We start from the raw sequence: 20,624 nt of genomic DNA on the forward strand, positions 1-20,624 counted from the left end.
ATCAAGCAGCAGTGCTAAAAAAAAAAAGAAAAAAAAAAAAAGACAGCTTTCACGACTCACATCCTGGCTATGAGAGAGGATATTCACAGATAATTGGCAGATGCAGGGCATACAAAATCTGTCTGCGATTTTTATATCATACCCCAACTTCAACTATATAACACTGTAACATCTGGATCTGGTGGGTCTGAGGTACTAGGTTAGTAGTGTGTGGAGGTTATCAAAGTAGTTAAAGAAGATTTGGGGAAGTAATGTTTTTCTTTCTTGTGTTTCTTGTGTTTCTTTATTTCTTTCGCTGCACTCAAATGGAAGGTGAAGCCGGCAGATGGTTATCTTATTTCAGCATAAACCCTGGAAACAGTCCAGTCTGGCACTTTGAAAAGCATTACAAGAATCAACCTAGCAACACCAACACAGCTGATAACATGTTACTGTATAGCTCGCTTGTTTTAATCAATTTTTTGTCCTTTTTTTTTTTACACTTTTTGTACAGAGTGAAGAGTCGGGTTAGTGTTTCCAGTGTGTTTGCTATTCTACGCTCTAGATGTGAGCGAACGACCTTTTAATATCTGTGGTGAAACAATCACTGACCTGTACATTATACACTGCCATCCTCCACTGGAAATACATTTTTGTTTTCTGCTGTCTCACCTTAGTCCTTGACCCTCACTAACACTGTTCATCTGCCGATGGAGTAAAAATCTCTTTGCTTAGTTTAAATCTCGCTTTAAGAGACACAAGCAGGATTTAGTGAAGCCTTATGATTCATATTTTTATGTGTTGTTATTATAAATTTGCTATGGAAGAAGGTTTAAATAAATTTAAACTTTTTTGTGTGTTTGAAAACATCTCTTTAAGCTTTAAATTTTGTGGGAACAATGGAGCAATTTATTTCTCCTGGTCTGAACGCCGTGACAGCTATAATATTAAAATTTTATACCTCGATCCATCCCTGAGCTGTGTTGGACAGTAAATGCTATGGTGCGGTGGTGTGATTACAGAGTAGTTGTTGAGTAATTAAGCAGTAGCTAAATCAGCCAGCAACAACTCTAATAATACCTCTGAGCCTGCTGCTACTGTAATCTATGAAGGCCTCAGTTGCTCAAACAAAGATGTTCACACCCTCTGTTAGAGAACAATGAGTAAATCACACATTGAGCTTACCTGGCGAATCAGTCACAGTAAGTTACAAGGCATCCAAAACAAACCCTGAAAATATGCCTCTAAATTCAGCGGCGATACAATGGGTTAGGGTTAGTGAGCCCTCAAATTGATAATAAAATACAATCAAAGGCGTCATTTACCTGTAATCAGTATAAAGTACATGTAGACTGATCATGATTTTAGGATTCTAAATCATGGTGTTTACAGCGATGTTTAAAATGGCGACAACATTTTTCTCCCTTGAAACTTGTGGATGTCTTTGGATTTCATGTTGTCAGCACTCAAAGCTATAACAACTGCAAGGACATCGCCACCACAGTGAAAAAGCATTTTAATCTGTGGGTTTGTGTGTGTGTTTGTATAAAATGCTTACACTGTGAGCTTTTTCCTGTTTCTACCATTTCACCAGTGTTCTGTGCAGCACTGTGCAAAAGTCTTGAGCCCTACTGATCTTTTCTTTTCTTTTTTTTTTTAAAAGAAAAACTGGAAAAAGGTGCAGGGGTTTTACCGACACATGCAAACATATGTAGAAATACAGTCTATATAAAAAGAAAGTTTGTACAATTCCAAGGAGCTTTGGTATGATCACCTTTATTCTTCAGCCCACAGTGAATTCTCTTAGGCCAGCTCAGGCATTTCTTAGTCTTGTCTTCAGGAATAGTTCTCCAGATCTCTTGAAGGACATTCAAAGCTCTTCTGTGACTGCTGGCTGCCTTTAGTCTTGTTCTCTTTGGAGATAATCCCCACACTGCTTCAACAATGTTGCAGTCTGAGCTCTCGGGAGGCCAATCCATGACTGATGCTGTTCCATTCTGTGTTTTTCTATCCAGGTATGTTTTTGCTGCATTTGCAGTGTGTTTTGCTGAAACGCAGCTCCAAACCATGGCAGAGCCTCCACTGTGTTTTACAGATGGCTGTAGATACTCACTGTTGAACTCCTTTGTACATGATGATGATGATTTGAACCAAAGGTTTCAAATTCTGTATAAGACCATTTCTGATGAGGCTTCAGTGAGCAGTAGATGAATCTCTCTGGTCCTGTGTCAGGTCTATAGACAGTTGTTTTTTCTTTCACACCTGATACTTCTTCATTTGTCCTCCACTTGTCCAGTTTAGATATGCCAAGTATTCACCTAATAGCTCTTTGGGGAAATTTCAATCTGTTGTTATGCCTTAATCATTCATAGGTCAATTTTCACAAGTGGCTTAACAAACCAATAAATATTCCTCTGGTCAGGAAATGGTCATGCACAAGGACTGGACTGCAAATGGATGAAAAAGCAGAAAATGTCCAAAGAAAAACATTTGGAAGAGCTTCAGAAAGCCTGGAGAACTGTCGCTCCACTTTAAGAAATTACAAGAATGTCGGGCTCCTTGGAAGTAAAATATAAAGTAATGAGGAGTGGTTCAAGACTTCTGCATAGTACTGTATGCTCTCATCTTACCAAGAATGTCGTCTGATGGCAGGCAGGTGTGGTGAAGCTTCCCGCTGTAGAACTCCAGACCAATGATGGCGAACATGAGGATGGCAAAGAACAAGAGGAGACCGATCTGGAGCAGGGGGATCATGGCCTTCATGATGGACTTCAGCACAATCTGGAGGCCTGGAGGTTTTATACAGAAACAGATACTGTCTTTAAGAATAACACAAAAGACAATGTAACAATCAAAGTTCCCAAGTACATGGTTAGCTACATTGTTTTGTGAAAACAGTCAAGGACTTTTGCCTTTTCTATTATTTCTGCTAATGAAGATAATTTTGAATAGCAATAGTTACTGTATTTGCATTACCATCAGTTTAAATTTGCAGCAGGTAGAAATAATATTTGGCTTCACACAGAATTCAAACCCTGCTTTCTCAGTTTCAGGTCCTTCATATTTTCAATGCAACATCCCAGCTTAATTTTTATGTGGGCGTTTGTTTTTTTTTACACTACTTTATAGTACTCGGTCACCACTTCATGCATAATGGAACCTTCCATGTGTATGGACATGTGCAGGTATATATGTATGTATACATATGTATATTTAGTGTGTACATGTGTGTGTGTACATGTCTATAAATAGGAATAGTAGTGGTACAATAGCTGTATCAAGCTATATAGTTTATGTCTTCCATATTTCTAACCATATCCATAATCACATACTGTGTATGCTACCATTGTATATAGTGTATTATCTTACTTTTTTTCATTGATTGTACTTATTTGTATTTTTGTATTTCTGATATCTGTACCTCAGCTGAGGTGACGCAAAAATTTCCCCATTGTGGGATCAATAAAGTCTTAACTTATCTTATCTTATCTTATCTTACTCGATTGATCTGGTGTGAAAAGACCATTGATTGGCCTGTCAAGGCTGGATTTTCCACAGCCTGGAAACAAAGCTCAGGGAGGTGCACAACTCCGGATTACTTGGCTCCTTGCTGAGGACAGCATCGAGTAATGTCATTAATGGAAAAACTCTTAATACACAAGAATTTCTACGGCGTATATACAATTAAAATTACTCTGTGTCTTCTGTGTCTTGTGAAGTGCTTACATGTAGCAGATAGGAAACAGTGGACCAGGAACTAGTACGTACTATGAGGTAAATTGACTAATGGGTTCAACTTCCTGGAGGAAAAGTCCAACAACAAGGCAAACTAAAACAATCCATGTAATGCCTACATGTTAATACTCATGTGACATCCTGACAGTTTTTGTACATACAAGTCCAGATTATGAAACTCTTCCTAATTAACAGATTCTGAAACTGCAGCTTTTGCATTTGTGTGTTTAACCTTGAAGTGCTTTTTAGTTTGAGGTCAGTAGTTGACTCACTGGGAATGCCGGAGACGAGTTTGAGAGGTCTCAGCACCCGAACAGCCCTCAGGGTCCGAAGGTCGACCGGGATGTTCATGTGGGCACCGGCAGTGGCCAGGATCCTGGTGGAGGCACGCATTATAGAGATTCAAAGACATTTTTGATGGTAGGGACGCTACACTGGAAAGACATTGTGACATTTTTTCAAGGATTAATAGCTATCATTATTTTTGGTGGCCTAAAAAAGGAGAGAGACATTTGGGTTAAATTACAGACTATACAACAGGGACATATAAAAAACATCCATTAGCAGCTAAATCTGGTACAAAACTTCTTTCCTTTCTTGAGATTAATGTTATTTTCCTGTGACGTCTGAAAAATGAAGCGCAAAAATAGATAAAAAGGCACAAACGGATGCATCTGAAGGACACTTTTGGAAATGACTCATTCGAAATATTAAATATGATCTGCTGTCATCCCCACAGCTGTAAGGCCTGTGAGTGGTACAGTATTTCCATTCGGTGTAGCACACTTGCATGGCGAGAGACAAAGAATGCACAGCCACATACACCTGGCAGGCATCTCTACTCACATCTGCCCACGCACACATTGATGTCCCTCCACCTACACACAAACACTGAAAAACAGCATCGGGAGCAGGCGACAGGCAAGCTCTCTCCAGAAAAATCACATCTGCATGTTTCTTACCGGAACGGCAAAAGCAGATTATTTTGTTATTTTTAATTATAATAGTAGCAATCGCACAGCTAAAGCTACAAAACCGCACCAATAATAGCGGCATAAAAATTCATTTCCACGTCAATTAAACCGTTAATGCTCTTACTGACAAGCGGGTCAGCGTCTTCTGCTAATTTGCTCGCTAATATTTTAACAGACTTGTGAAAAACATCTTAATTATTTTTCCCTGATTTGTCCACCTCTCTCTCTTTGTTTCCACACACACAGAAGACACAAATATACAAACTTACAAAATCTTTGGACAATGCTGAGAAGTGTGGGGGAGGGTGTGTGTGTGTGTGTGTGTGTGTGTGTGTGTGTGTGTGTGTGTGTGTGTGTGTGTGTGTGTGTGTGTAAGCAGGGGGTAGAAAGCACATGGCAGAAACTCAAGTGTAAACCCACGCAGAATCTCTCCTGAAAGCAGTGGGAGGGAGAGAGGCCAAGTGAGTGAGTGAATGAGTGAGGCCATGTGCACACTAATGCGGATGAATCTGGAAAAAAAAAAAACGCTTTATAAGTGCTGAAAGCTCACCGTCTATAACACCACGTTCAGAACCTTTCTAACTGTCTGCATGAAGGCTGTGCACAACGATGGATGCTGTTCCCATCCATCTGCAAACTAAAACATATTCAAAGAATTTACAGCGCAGTGAAAATTTTTTTGCCACCTTCATGATTTGAGTTGTTTTTTCTTTGGGGTTTTTTCTCTTTTTTTTGCATATTTGTGACACAGATGTTTCAGATCATCAAAGAACATTTTGTAAATATTGCAAATACAAAAGGCAGTTTTTAAATGATGACTTAATTGGGGGAAACAAAGCTGTGCGGAAAAGGTAATCATGAATCAACTGTGGTTAACCACATTGCCTGGAGTTCAGTTTCACTAGCTACACTGATGCCTGATTACTGCCAAATCCGCTGAATCAAGAAATCACCAAAAAGAACCTGTCTGACAATATGAAGTAGGTTTAAAGATCTCAAAATCATGCCACAGTCTAAATAAACAACTGAGAAGTAAAATCATTTATATCTATCCATCTATGAGGGTTACAGAGGCTTTGGGACTTCATGAACTACAGTGAGAGCCTTTAACCACAAATGGAGAAAGCTTAGAACAGTGGTTAGCCCTCCCAGCAGTGACCAAAATTACTCCAAGAGTAATCAACAACTCATTCAGGAGGTCACAAAAGAATCCTGAACATAATCAAACAACAGCATCAAAGTAACTGTCAGTTAAGGTCACAGTTCATGATTCAACAATAAGAAAAAGACTGGACAAAAATGTCACTTCAAAGGAGAAAACCACTGCTGACCAAGAAGAACACAAAGCCTTGCCAAAATACAAAAACAACTTTGGGGGAAATATTTTGTGGACTGCTGAAGCAACAGTTGAACTTTATGGAAGCTTTAAGTCTCGTTAAATCCTGTGTGAAGCTAGCACGGCATCACACCAGCAGTCAAACATGAAGGTCGCTGTGTGATTTTCTGGGGCTGCTTTGTTGGACCATGAATTCTGCGCTTTACCAGAAAATCCTGAAGGAGGATGTCCGGCCATCAGTCATGAAGCTCCGAGTCAACATCCAGACCTAAATCCAACTGAGATGCTTTGGCATGAGCTTAAACAAGTTCATGCTCAAACCCTCCAATTATCAATAATGAAGTAAAACAATTCTGCAAAAAAGAGTGGGCCAAAATTTCTTCACAGCAATGTCAAACACTCATTACCACTTATCACAAACACTGGATTGTTCTGGCTGCCAAGGGTGGCACAGCCAGTTATTAGGTTTAGGGAGAAGTTACTTTGGATAGCTTTGTTTCCATTATGAAATCATCATTTAGAAACTGCATGTTGTATTTACTTGGGCTATCATTGTCTAAAACTAAACTTGTTTGTCGATCTGAAACATGAAAGTCACAAATCTGCAAAAAAACAACAACAACAAAAAAAAAAACCCACCAAACATAAACAAAACCACTCAGGAAGAGGATTTTTTGTAGATGCACCTGTGGCATCAATTTTAAACTCCGTCATTCTTGAGTTATTCATATTATTTGCGACCACAAACTTTCCCCTCCCACCCTGCGGGGTGACGACAATACCCCCATCAGCCTTTAACGGCCAAGGGTTATAAAAACTAAGATTCCTCTTTGAGCAGGAAGTCGCCAACTGGTTGCATAGTTTTATATTTGTTTTAAATTGAATGTGCTCATATTTGAAACAATGGGTTTATTTTACAGCAAAAGTATATATTTACAAAATTATATAATACTATTGAGCAGATGTTAAGTAACAGGTGTATAAAAGCCAAAATGTAAAATCTCCACGTGGATGCAGCAGCTCAGAATGATAAAGAGGGAAAAAATAAGAAATTTAGAAACCATTTTGTCATGTTATAGGCAAGATAGATCACTAAGTATAAAGAAAAAGCAAAACTGGTGGGAAAAAAAGAATTTATACTATTGGCCTGTTTCTTGGAGAGTGAGCTGATGTGCTTTTATGCAATTAAGGAATCAGAATTCTGGGTGGTGCAGCGCTTTAGACTGTGCTCTCAGAGCAAGCAGGTCCTGGGTTCAAATCCACTGGCTGTGTGGACTTTGCATGTCCTCTCAGTGTCATGCATGTTGACATGACTGTCAGAGTCTTAGATCTGTGATGTATCCACAGTGTATCCCACCTTACCCTATAATAGCTGGAACCAGAATTCCTTCAAATTATGGAAATGATCTGGAGGCTGGAGCAAGCTTATTTCGTTAAAGGTGTAAAAATGCTGTTGAGATCGACACGCACACTCATAACATCCAAGTCCCCCCTTTAAAAACGACAAGAAACAGAGGAGAGTTTTGGTCAGCCTCTCTGGACATTAACTACAAATATGAATATACTATATATTATTATAACAGCAGCAATATGACAGTTTTGTCACCAAGTTGCTGCAACGTTAATGAATTTGAAAGCCACTGAAATATAATTCTCCAAGCTGATGCAACTGAAACATTAAGTGTTGACGTAAGTCAGCCTACAAAAGCCCACAGAACTAGTTTGCCTCAAGGTTTTCTGCCAGGCTCTATATTATCTGTTTAAAGAGGAAAACTCTGTTTTGCTAACAGAAACCAAGCACTCGGAGCTTAAATTTAACCAAACTGCAGGTAAAAATTGAAACTATGATATTTAGAAAGCCCTGGAGGCAAACCGCTCCCACTACCCATCTAAAATTTATAATGCAATTTTATAGCACATTCTGTTTTAAATGCATAATGAGGTTTTCAACTGACTGACAAAAAGAAGCTCACAATATATATTTATAGCTAAATATTAACAAAACTAACAATAAAAAACTACATTTCCTTCGAAATTTTTAGCATTTTTACAAGATCAGACTTTATTGATCTCACGGTAGGGAAATTTGTGCGTTACCACAGCTCAGGTACAGATAGCAGAAGATTAAAAAGAGTATACCAGAATATAAAGTCAAAAAATACAAAATAAATAAGATAATACAATATATACAATGATAGCTGAGGTTCTCAGTACACAAACAAAGATGGTAAACATGATACCTGCTTATCATCAGCACTGTGGCACTATCACTGTGGTCGTGCCATCACAAGGACATTAACAGATCCACTAAGACCATTTAAAATGACTGAACTAATCTGGACAAAACACTCTGAATACGTTTAACTTGGGAGAAAATAAACAGAAATTGCAGTTCGAATTCCTGTGTGTCATCTAAACGGCAAACAGAAGAAATGGACTGAAATAGCATTGGTGGCTTGGCACTTGTGTGATCATTAGAGGCTATATAGCACATAATTACAGGTGTGTCACACTACTGCATACACTAAATTGTATAGAAGCCTGACATCGTGTAATGCTTTCTAAATTGTCTGAAGCATTATTGAGACTTATAGAAACAACGCAGAGGCAGCAGAGGTGGGATTTTAAATTCAATTAAACTAAATACCAAAAACAACGACTAATAGATACAAAAAGCATCTATTTCCTTTCCATTAACGTGTGGCGCTAACGAGGATACTAAACAATCGTTATTACAGGGCGTAGTTATTAGTGTTAATTGGATTTTATAGCGAGCATGTTCATACTAAGCAAGTGAGTGTGTCAGACAAAGAGATGACACAGCGAGAGACACTGAGACGGAGCGGGAGAACAGAAGTGGGAGTCTGTGGAAATAGCCTTCAAACCAAACAGAGTGAACAAAGGCAGGCAGGGGTGCAGAACCTTCAAGGCTGCGTTTCGAGCACAGCGATTCAGGCTCTCTCGAAATTAAAGCAAATATTCAATCTGCTGTGGTAGCTCGTGAATCATCCCTGCACATTCATAGGGGGTCATTTTCGTATGTTTGGTTTAGAAAATATTTGTTAGAAGTAGAATTTCCCAAAACAATCATAACTCATGCAACCCACCACTGTTTAGTATGCAGCTTTCAGTGTCATGGCTTTAAATACACCTTTCTAACTGTTTGTTAACACAAGTAACTAATCAGCCAATCACATAGCAGAAAATGAATGAATGTAGGTATGTAGATGTGGTCAAGAAAACCACGAACTGAGCATCAGAATGGAGAAAAGGTGATTTTAGAGACTTTGAACTTGGCATGGTTGGTACCAGACAAGCTGGTCTGACTGTTTAAGAAACTGATCATCTGCAGGGATTTTCCCACATGGCCGTCTCTGGGATTTACAGACCAGACAATGATGAGACAAAGAAAAATCCAGTGAGCAGCAGTTCTCTAGGCAAATGTCTTGTTGTTGCTAGACATCAGAGGAGAATGGTCAGACTGCTTTTAGCTGATAGCGACACAACAATGACCCAAATAATCACTTATGACAACCAAGGTAAGCAGAAGACCATCTCTGAATGCAGCAGAAGACCATCTCTGAATGCAGCAGAAGACCACACTGAGTGCCACTCTTGCCACCTAAGAACAGAAAACTGAGGCTGCAGTTTATACCAGCTCACCAACATTGGGCAGCAGAAGATCAGAAATACACTGCCTGGTCTGCAGAGTCTTGATTTCTGCTGTGCCATTCGTATGGTGGGGTCAGGGCTATCCTGCTTTGAATCAAAGGTTGCTGATGGTGTAATGGTGTGGAGGATAATTTCTTGGCACACTTTGGGCCCCTTAGAACTAACTGAGCATCGTTCAACCACCACAGCTGACCTGTGTATTGTTGCTGACCACTTCCATTCCTTTATGACCACAGGGTACCCATCCTCTAATGGTCACATGTCATGTCACAAAGCTCAGATAATCTTAGACTGGCTTCTTCAACATGCCAGTTAGTTTACTGTACTCAAATAACCCCCACAGTAGCCAGATCTCAATCCAACAGATAACATTTGGGTTGTGGTGGAACAGGAGATTCATATTATAGAGGTGCGGCCAACAAATCTGCAGCAGCTGTGAATACTGAGGAATATCCAAGGAATGTTTTCACCGCCTTGATGAATCTGTGGCACGAAGTTGTACTGAAGGAGGTCCATCCCAGTACTAGAAGGATGTACCTAATGAAATGTCTTGAGGGTGCATACAATTGGTTTTTTATCTTTGGATCAACTCAAAATTCTTTTAAAAAAAAAACCCCAAAAAAACTACATCTTTGCAACTCTGTCAGGAGCCGGTCGTGTCCGGTTCCTGACAAAGATAAAGGAGACATAGCAAAGATCAACCCCAACTTTAACTTTTACAATGAAAACAGGCTTTAAATCACCTTTTAGTATTCTTCTTTTTAATAAATAATGATAATTTCTTAAAGTTTCCATTTTTTTTGAGTGTCCTTGGTAGGGCTGCACGATTAATCGTTAGAAAATCGCGATCTCGATTCATACTTATGTGCGATCTCATTTCCAAATGACAACGATTTAAAAAAAAAAAAGAAAAGACGACGATCGTACCGCATTTTGATCCGGGACGTACTCTGCATGAAAACAAGCGCTCACTCTTCCTGCTCAACAAATGACAAGGGCGGAGCCTTATACCACGTGATACAGAAGCTGTGCCATGCTAAAATTAGCAGGGAAAAAACAACGGAGAGCACGTCAGGGATGACGAGAAAGTGACAGGAGAAAATCCGTCCCGGTCAACCACCCAAGCATCAATAACGGGAACCTTATACAGCGCTTCCCTATACCCGTCGAACTCCCGCAGGCACAAAGAAATTACGGAGGCTATCACTTATCACCTGACCAAAGATATGGCTCCCATCAACACTGTGCAAAACGAGGGATTTAGGAAAATGATCAACACCCTAGACAAACGCTACACAGTGCCGTCCCGCAACTATTTTTCTATTGTTGCACTACCTGCTCTATACACGCAGTGTCGAGCAACGGTGGAGACGGAATTTCAAGCAGTACAACATGTTGCAGCAACCACAAAACGTGAGACATTTGTTGTTTTTATGTTTATTTATTGTTTTTATGTTCAGTCTCAACTGTTACGAAGTTGATGTGCAGTTAATAAGTGCAATAAATATTTATACTGGAAAAGAAAATCGTGAGAGAATCGTGATCTCAATTCTAAGCCAAAAAAATCGTGATTCTCATTTTGTGCAAAATCGTGCAGCCCTAGTCCTTGGTTGAATTGTTTCAAACATCAATAATTTGCCCTGTTTATACAGCAGAAAATTCCCATCTGAATTAATGAAATGGAAAAATATCATCAATGTAGCAAAGCTATCAGTGATGTAATAAGATAATAAAAGAGGTGGAATAGCTGCACACATGCACTCTAAAGACCTGACTCTGTGACAGTATAAAAAGCGGGCTTGTGTTCACACCGAGAGGCTAATCTCTTCCTCAGAGGCTCTTTAAGTGAAGCACTGTTGCACAGTATTGTACCACACTGGCTCTGGAGAGGCTGAATTCATTACATGCACAGAATGCAGCCTCTCCCACACACCTCCACCTACACGAAGAACACCACCAAAAACTACAGTAATCAGCAGCATCACGTTGCTTACCAGTTCGGCACAGCTCCGCAGATGGCAATGTGCAGCTGAATCAACATTAACATAATGCATCAGCAAATTAATGGCTTTGAATTAAATCTGGGGAAACATAAACTATGTGTCTAATGGCAGCGTTAATACTCTTCTGCTGAAATGGGATGATTACATAAAGTGTACTCATAATTAGTCATAGAATAAATGGTTGAGTATATGTTTTCCCAATGAAAACCCACCTGGGACCGTAAGCTATTGTTTATTTGATTCAATTATCAGTGAAATTAGAGGCTGAGACCACTGCAGCAGCTCTTTTACACCGCGTGATGCTGTCAGGGATCTTGGACGCTCATAATTCCTGAATTATTTCTTGGAGCCAATGACAGCAAGCGCCCGATTTGAAATTTACCCCAAAGTTTCGAAGGTAGACTTCACCAAACCTTTAACACAGACACACACACAACCGACATTACCAAGCAAGCAAATCGGCACCAGATCTCCAGGACTAGACTGTCATTGGTACGTCTACTACTTGTAAGTTTACCCCCTAATCCCTCAGCTACTGTTCGATACTGTACTTGAAAAGCTACCATCAGATTTGGTCAGAAGGATAACAGACGATAAGTCTCCTTTTCCTCGTCACCAGCCCAGAGTGAGATTTGACAAAACGTCACCAAATGTTAACAATCATGTTTCTGCCTAATCAAATCTGTGCTTTAGAGAGTGGATATCACCCTTATAACAGTGAGTGAATAAACCGAAGCTGCTCGAAAAAACCTCTCAAACACAACTCTAGAGAACAACAAATGCCCCATCTAGTCATTGTAGCACCAGGAGGCCCCTTCAGTGAATGAGCCACGATTTGAAACTTTTGCAAAAATGCACCGATTGCCTTTTTTAAACATTAAGATAGTAAAAACAGTATACTCTCTGTCAGCTCTAAGATTTTAGATAATATGATGTAATAAAACTATCCCTGAATAATGTAAATAGAACCTGAGGTGAAGAACAACATGTGAACAACATAGTGTGTGAAAAGTACCCCCCCCCCCCATGATTCAGTAGTTTGTAGAACCACATTCTGCTTGAAGTGTGACTTTATAGGTCTCCCACATGGCTGTGGAGGCATTTTGCTTCAGCTCATTGAGGTTTGTAGCTATTTGTTCATGCGCAGCTCTGTTAAAGTTGCACCACTGCGTTTCACTCAGATTGAGGTCTGGGCTGGCTCCTTCAGCTGATCTGTTGTAGATTTGCTGCTGTGTTTGGGATCATTGTCCTGTTGTGTGATCTTATTTGGTCAAGCTTTAGCCGTCAGACACATCTGACTTTAGAATACTTTGTATACAGAAGAGTTCATGGTCGACTCAGTGAAGATGCCCAGACCCTGTGACTGCAAAACAACCCCAAATCATCATCACTCCCCACCGTGCCTCGCAGTTGCTATGAGGTGTTTGTGATGATGTGCTATGTTTGGTTTTCATAAATATGATGAAGTACATTATGGTCACACATCTCTATTTTACCAGGACAGTACTGCTGTATCATTATGAAATGTTCTTCAAAACCTCATTAATTTGATGTTAGAAATGTGAATTTTATTCCAGTACTTCTCGTAATGTCACTTTGCAATGAGCATCCTTTGGCGTAAATTTCTAGAAACAGCTCACACCAGCCTAACCCATTTTAACCCTTACCTCCAGATTATTATTTCACCTTTGTGGCCCTTTCCTGTAAATCAAATAATAAATAAATCAAATAATAGCAAATGGGTTTTTGAGCTTCTTATAAAATCTAAATCTTTTAGCTCCAGGCATCACTGCGCTCACTGTGCTTGATGAGAGTTGAGCAGCGATAGTGTGCAGAAAATGGTTGATGGGGGAGAGACGCTAAATGTATGTATGACTTGTCTCACTCCCGTGTGTCTGTCTCTGTGCCAGATGGCATAATGAATCACTCCCAACTCCCACCCAGCTGTATTATTCATCCTGTCTAAAGAGCAACAATTTTAGCAAAGTGTCACACTCGCAGAGGTATGAGTGCAGGCACAGCTGGGATCAATATCATTATGACTGACGAGGGAGTTGTCAGAACTAATCTACCAACAGGAGGGCAACAGGTTCACTGGCAACAATTTGTACCTGTGACCTCAGAAATAGAGTAATAAGCACACACACACACACACACACACACACGCCTAACTCATCTGAGAGTCATTTCACTGCTAATCAAAGCATCGCGTCCACCTGTGCCAATCTGTTTGCTGCAGGATATAATTGACCATTTTAGGAATCCCAGTGATTTAAATTGGATTGTGGGTAAGTTATTCTAGCTGTTGTCCTTTTTTTGCTACACACTCTTTGCTCAGATTAGGGATTTTAATTGAGCTCAGTGTCCCAGCAGATTTGCTTCTAGCAATGCATTAATATGAAATGAAATGAATGCCGCCAGCGCTGGCCCAGTGGCCTCGATTATATTCCCAGTGGGCCTCTATGACACATGTGTGTTTTCTTTTAAGTCTGACTTACTTGTGCTGTGGCACCAGAGCCAGAGCGTCGGAGTGTGTGCGAGTGAGGGGGGCGGCATATGTGCCATCAGAAAATGTGTCAGATAGGTGGCAGGAAACCAGGTCGTCCGTTACCAATTCCAGCCACAACTGGATTTGGTAACACAGAAGATCTGTTAGCTGCACAAAGTACACTGACAACTTTGAACACACTGTAAGTGACATGATTTGAAAGCTTAACTTCAATCAGGAAGTTCTCAAAAACTACCCAAAATGCCACATTCTTAAAAGTAACTCGACATGTCCAATCAGTGATTGCACAGGTGAGATCATACAGAAACTCTTAACCAGACTCCTCAGTCTGTTGTTGTTGCTCTTTAACAGTGTCGGGGGAGGAATGCAGATCCTCTTTAAAACTCAGCTAAATTTGCTAAACGCATCACAAGGAAACATCTCGTTCTGCACAAGAACCCCTGTGACTGGTTTCTGATTATTTTATTGCACGTGCTGGTCGAGGTTGAGCTGGCATTTTCCAACCCAGCAGTTGGTGGCATCACACAATACGGCTTCACGGTTATAAGCCCATTAATGGGAGAACAACAAGCAGAAAAAAAACCCCAAAACAACAAAGTTCTGTGAATTGCAGTCTAGTGGAGTAGAAGAAGAGTGCTAATAAATAGCATAAAATGAAAGTGAAATACAACTATCTTCAAAATTGTACAGTACTTAAGTAAATGAGAACTCCACTGACTCAGCATTGTGCTTCTATAATTTAGTCTGACTCACTTTACCCACAATGCTGCTGAGAGCCCGCAGTTCAGCCGGAGATTCTGGTGTGTTGTGCCAACCGTGCCTAACGTCAGTCAAAAGTCTGGCAACATCGCTTCTTGTCATTCCACTCCCTCTGATTTTATTTTATTTTTCAAACATTCAACAGGTTATGCAGCTCATTCTGGAGAGACAAGTTTTTCCCACGTATACGTTAGTTCTCTCTAAGGGGGAAACCAGAGACCATGCAACACCAGGGACTTGTAGCGATGACTAGCAATAAAATTGCTCGTCCTCAACTTTGAACTGACACCATTTAACCAGTAGATACAGAGGATATTTCTGGTTAACACATAATGAGAAGGGAAAGACACAAGAAGTTTACCTACACAATCACAGCCAGGACTGTTTGCTACTGTCCATCTGACAGATACAAAGCAACAGGCGAAACACTAATCCCTGCAAACTACACTTTAGAACACTATGAAATAAATCCTTTAACCCCGACAATATCCTTTGTATGGTCACATTCATGCAGTGCTCAGACCTGGTATGAAACAACAGTACAGTGAAGCTCAGTGAATTACAAAAACTGGCAAAAACCTTCCCTACATACATGTAATGTCACTTTTTGTTTTGAAATCATCTATTACACATAATATATATAATTTGTAATGATTTCAGTGTCATAGAAATAATTCCAATGAGCATTATAGATACTGATAATCCTGGTACCCCAGGCAGTTTCTATAGTAGGTTTCATCCAGATTGATTAATTATGGTAAATGGCTTGTATTTGTATAGCGCTTTTCTAGTCCCTAAGGACCCCAAAGTGCTTTACACAACCAGTCATCCACCCATTCACACACACAATCACACACTCTGGTGTGTTATAGTTATATAATTATCACTGTATAAAATAAAAGTAGGTTCTGGAAATACTTTTTACATATTTCATACTTTACAGTAAAAGGGGACTCTATCAGCTCCATATTTTTATTCTTGGATTCTATTAAAGTTGCTTTGTGCGATTGACTGGGTGATGGGTAGTCCCTGTGTTCATCCACTGTCAGAAAACTGTCTGTTTAAACCAACTTTCTTCTGAGTGGTTGCCCCACACAAACAGAAGGTTTGAACAGCAGGTTGGGGTTCACAGTCAAAACTGTGTACATGAGATGACCATATTAGAAATATCTCCTCTCGGTGACATCATACAAAGCCAAGATTAGAAAAAAAACAACTTACTGAACAAGATATTTAAAGCACTCTGAAGCCATAGGGATTTCTTAACTACAATACTTGAAACTTTGGCCATGTTTATATGAACATCCACGGCTTTAACAGTATATCTTTGACAGAAAATAAGGAAAAGTACAACAGGTTAAAGATGAATCACCAATTGTTTTTCAGAGCTCTCTGTGTTTAAGACACATCTTTTCAGATTTAAACAATGATTCTGTGATATTAGGTACAGAACAGGCTGACTATAGTTGGGTTTGGTAGTGATAACCTCTCTGAACAGTACACAAACTCCACTGGAGCTTCAAGTGATAATCTACAAAATAAAATAAAATGCAGCTGTGGTCACCCTTTTCTGCTGCAACGGTAACTGGTAAATACTGAAGAGACGTGTGAAGAGACAACAGAGACGTGAATTGTGCTGCTGGTATGGTTTCTGTAGCTGTTTGAAGGTTCTGAATTTGTGAAACCTGCTTGGCAGCTACATAATTACATCCTTTTTAGACTTCGTCCAAGCATGTTAACTCAGTGCTATAAGTTAGTGCTTTAAGGTTTAAGTTCTAGACTATCCTGCATGCCTGTGATGTCCTATAACAGATAATCCCTGGTTCTGCCATACTCCAGTAACAGAAAAATATGTTTTTGAACTGACACTTAGCTCCTGAGTCAGATAGCGCTTTGTTTCTTTTAGCCAGACAGTCTCTTAATGAAAAAGTTAAAGCATACAGGGAGTGCAGAATTATTAGGCAAGTTGTATTTTTGAGGAATAATTTTATTATTGAACAACAACCATGTTCTCAATGAACCCAAAAAACTCATTAATATCAAAGCTGAATGTTTTTGGAAGTAGTTTTTAGTTTGTTTTTAGTTTTAGCTATTTTAGGGGGATATCTGTGTGTGCAGGTGACTATTACTGTGCATAATTATTAGGCAACTTAACAAAAAACAAATATATACCCATTTCAATTATTTATTTTTACCAGTGAACCAATATAACATCTCCACATTCACAAATATACATTTCTGACATTCAAAAACAAAACAAAAACAAATCAGGACCAATATAGCCACCTTTCTTTGCAAGGACACTCAAAAGCCTGCCATCCATGGATTCTGTCAGTGTTTTGATCTGTTCACCATCAACATTGCGTGCAGCAGCAACCACAGCCTCCCAGACACTGTTCAGAGAGGTGTACTGTTTTCCCTCCTTGTAAATCTCACATTTGATGATGGACCACAGGTTCTCAATGGGGTTCAGATCAGGTGAACAAGGGGCCATGTCATTAGTTTTTCTTCTTTTATACCCTTTCTTGCCAGCCACGCTGTGGAGTACTTGGACGCGTGTGATGGAGCATTGTCCTGCATGAAAATCATGTTTTTCTTGAAGGATGCAGACTTCTTCCTGTACCACTGCTTGAAGAAGGTCTCTGCCCTTTACCAATCCAGCCACGGGCCCATCCATCTGGCCCATCAAGACTCACTCTCATTTCATCAGTCCATAAAACCTTAGAAAAATCAGTCTTGAGATATTTCTTGGCCCAGTCTTGACGTTTCAGCTTGTGTGTCTTGTTCAGTGGTGGTCGTCTTTCAGCCTTTCTTACCTTGGCCATGTCTCTGAGTATTGCACACCTTGTGCTTTTGGGCACTCCAGTGATGTTGCAGCTCTGAAATATGGCCAAACTGGTGGCAAGTGGCATCTTGGCAGCTGCACGCTTGACTTTTCTCAGTTCATGGGCAGTTATTTTGCGCCTTGGTTTTTCCACACGCTTCTTGCGACCCTGTTGACTATTTTGAATGAAACGCTTGATTGTTCGATGATCACGCTTCAGAAGCTTTGCAATTTTGAGACTGCTGCATCCCTCTGCAAGATATCTCACTATTTTTGACTTTTCTGAGCCTGTCAAGTCCTTCTTTTGACCCATTTTGCCAAAGGAAAGGACGTTGCCTAATAATTATGCACACCTGATATAGGGTGTTGATGTCATTAGACCACACCCCTTCTCATTACAGAGATGCACATCACCTAATATGCTTAATTGGTAGTAGGCTTTCGAGCCTATACAGCTTGGAGTAAGACAACATGCATGAAGAGGATGATGTGGACAAAATACTCATTTGCCTAATAATTCTGCACTCCCTGTATAATTTGTTGCAAACTCTTACAGATGCCTAACGAGAGAATTTGAAAGCAATCAGTACCGCTCAGGATGAATTATTTAAACCGATTGAACGCTTTGACCTCGCAAATTCTGTGAAACTCAGTCAGCAACACAGCTGTTGAGCATTTATGCCGGCCTTAACTGGTCTGTAAACGTGATGCTGATGTCCCTTTTATGTAAGAGGCAGAGAGAGAGAAATAAGAAACACAGAGGAAAAAAAAATATGTGGGTGTCAGATTGAAATGAGATGTCAACATGCCAACAGCAATCTTCCCTGAATGTAAAATAATGTACACTTAACCATAAACAGCATACCAGCAATAACAATGGGCAACTCCCGCATGATTAATTCACTAAAGCCAGTTTTATAGGGAACAAATTAAGACTCTTGGTGTTTTTCTACAGTCTGTCTTCTTTTTATCTTCCTTTTTCTACCGCTTGTTTTCTGTCTCCTTTCTTCTCCATCCATCCACTCCTTCTCTGCTTTTGCATAACATCTCCGGCGCTACATTCACATTTAATTCACAGAGGTCCTGGGGGCGAACCAAAGCAGGTTTTAGACACAACTGCCAATCCACTTATCCACCCACCTATTCCTGACTGCAGAGCCTGACTGTGCAGTGGAAACACACACTTTTCTTTGTGTTATGTTTTCCTGCGGATCTATGGAGTATAAAGATGTACGTGCTTAGGAAAAACAAATATATCAACAACAATCGAAGACCAGCCCAGCGGTCGACCATTCCTTACTGTATGTCACCCAGGCTTGCAGCACGGTGGGATTTAAAGCCTTTCAGCTTAAGGTATTAATAAATGTTGACATAAACAGAAACAACTACATGAAAGCGCCAACATAACTCGACAATAGGTGTCTGAAATCAATCTTCTGCTTCAGCGGCCAGCGCCTGTAAGTAAAAATTAACTCTGTCACTAAAAGCTGTGATTTGTGATTAAAACCTAGTCAAACGCACACATAGAAACACACACAGAAAAAATTAGAAAATTTTCCAACCTGGTAGCGCCAAGCAAAATTTTAAAATGTAAAGTTATAGGTGGAAGAAGGGGATGGGGTGGCTAGATGCTATAAATACTATATTAGCATTGGTAAGCATTTAGCTAATGAACTAGCTAAACTAACCATCATCAGGCACATAACCACAACTTCCATCCATCCATTCGCTTCCGCTTACCCTTTTTCAGGGTTGCGAGGGGCGCTGGAGCCTATCCCAGCTGTCATAGGGCGACAGGCGGGGTACACCCTGGACAGGTCGCCAGTCTGTCGCAGGGCCAACACACAGAGACAGACAACCATTCGCACTCACTTTCATTCACACATTGTGACAATTTGGATTATTCAATTAACCTATCCCCACAAGCTGCATGTCTTTGGACAGTGGGAGGAAGCCGGAGTACCCGGAGAGAACCCACGTAAACACGGGGAGAACATGCAAACGCCACACAGAAAGGCCCCGGCCTGATGTTGGAATTGAACTCAGGACCTTCTTGCTGTGCGGCAACAGTGCTAACCACCGTGCCACCGTGCTGCCCCATAACCACAACTTCTGATTTTAAATCACTGTCAGTTAGCTAAACACAATACATGTTAATTGCAAACATGGCATTAGAGTACTTACTAAGGCATCGACTCCTGGACATTAAATCTAATTCCCGCTACAAGTCAGAGCTTTTGCTGCTCAGCGCTATTGCTAATGGCAAGGTAATATAATACCTTCTAAAGCTAGTGGAACAGGTAGTTAGCATGTACAGTATGTACAGTTAGCACTGTTAGACAATGTGAACGATAACAAAATAATATTTTAGTCTCTGTTTAGATAACTCCTAGCTTAGCCTAGTAAGGAAAAGGGCTTTAGCTGGTGTAAATAACACATTTGTCAATATGCAATTGTAAATTGAAATGGCATTTATGTTGTAGTTTTTATTCTTAACAGGTGTCCACACAGGCAGTGGCGACCATAGACGATTCAGTTGCATTAAGCGACTTCAATCAACGATGGCTAAAGTAACAGCTGGCGATGTGGAAAGAGCAGCTCCCAAAGTTAGATTTTAAAGGTAAGCAAAAGAACCAATTAATTAATGATTAGTTTACAGTACAGCGGTAGTGTCCATTCGGGGAGGTATTTATTGTTCAACTACTAGTTCTCCAAAATCATAACTGCAAATTGTTCGACATGGAAGATGCTATGCGACAGTCAGAAGCTGATCTGCTGACAAGTGGTCCAGAGCAGGAAGGGAAAAACAAAGTACATACAGTGGCTGCACTTT

The 20,624-nt window shown here is 40.1% G+C and overlaps 1 protein-coding gene across 9 annotated transcripts in view; it reads right to left on the minus strand.

Annotated features, from left to right (window-relative positions):
- cacna1eb (calcium channel, voltage-dependent, R type, alpha 1E subunit b) overlaps nt 1-20,624 on the minus strand; it is a 73,056-nt gene that overhangs the window by 33,674 nt on the left and 18,758 nt on the right. For all 9 annotated transcript variants that reach the window (XM_042219638.1, XM_042219631.1, XM_042219625.1 and 6 more), the window contains 2 exons: nt 3,987-4,090; nt 2,610-2,768 (listed from right to left, as the gene is read on the minus strand). In XM_042219638.1, the coding sequence (XP_042075572.1) occupies nt 2,610-2,768; nt 3,987-4,090 (263 nt within the window). The remainder of the gene's footprint in view (nt 1-2,609; nt 2,769-3,986; nt 4,091-20,624) is intronic.

The sequence above is a fragment of the Haplochromis burtoni genome, unplaced genomic scaffold, assembly GCF_018398535.1.
Source record: "Haplochromis burtoni strain Fernald_Lab_line unplaced genomic scaffold, NCSU_Asbu1 Contig_3, whole genome shotgun sequence".
NCBI lineage: Eukaryota > Metazoa > Chordata > Actinopteri > Cichliformes > Cichlidae > Haplochromis > Haplochromis burtoni.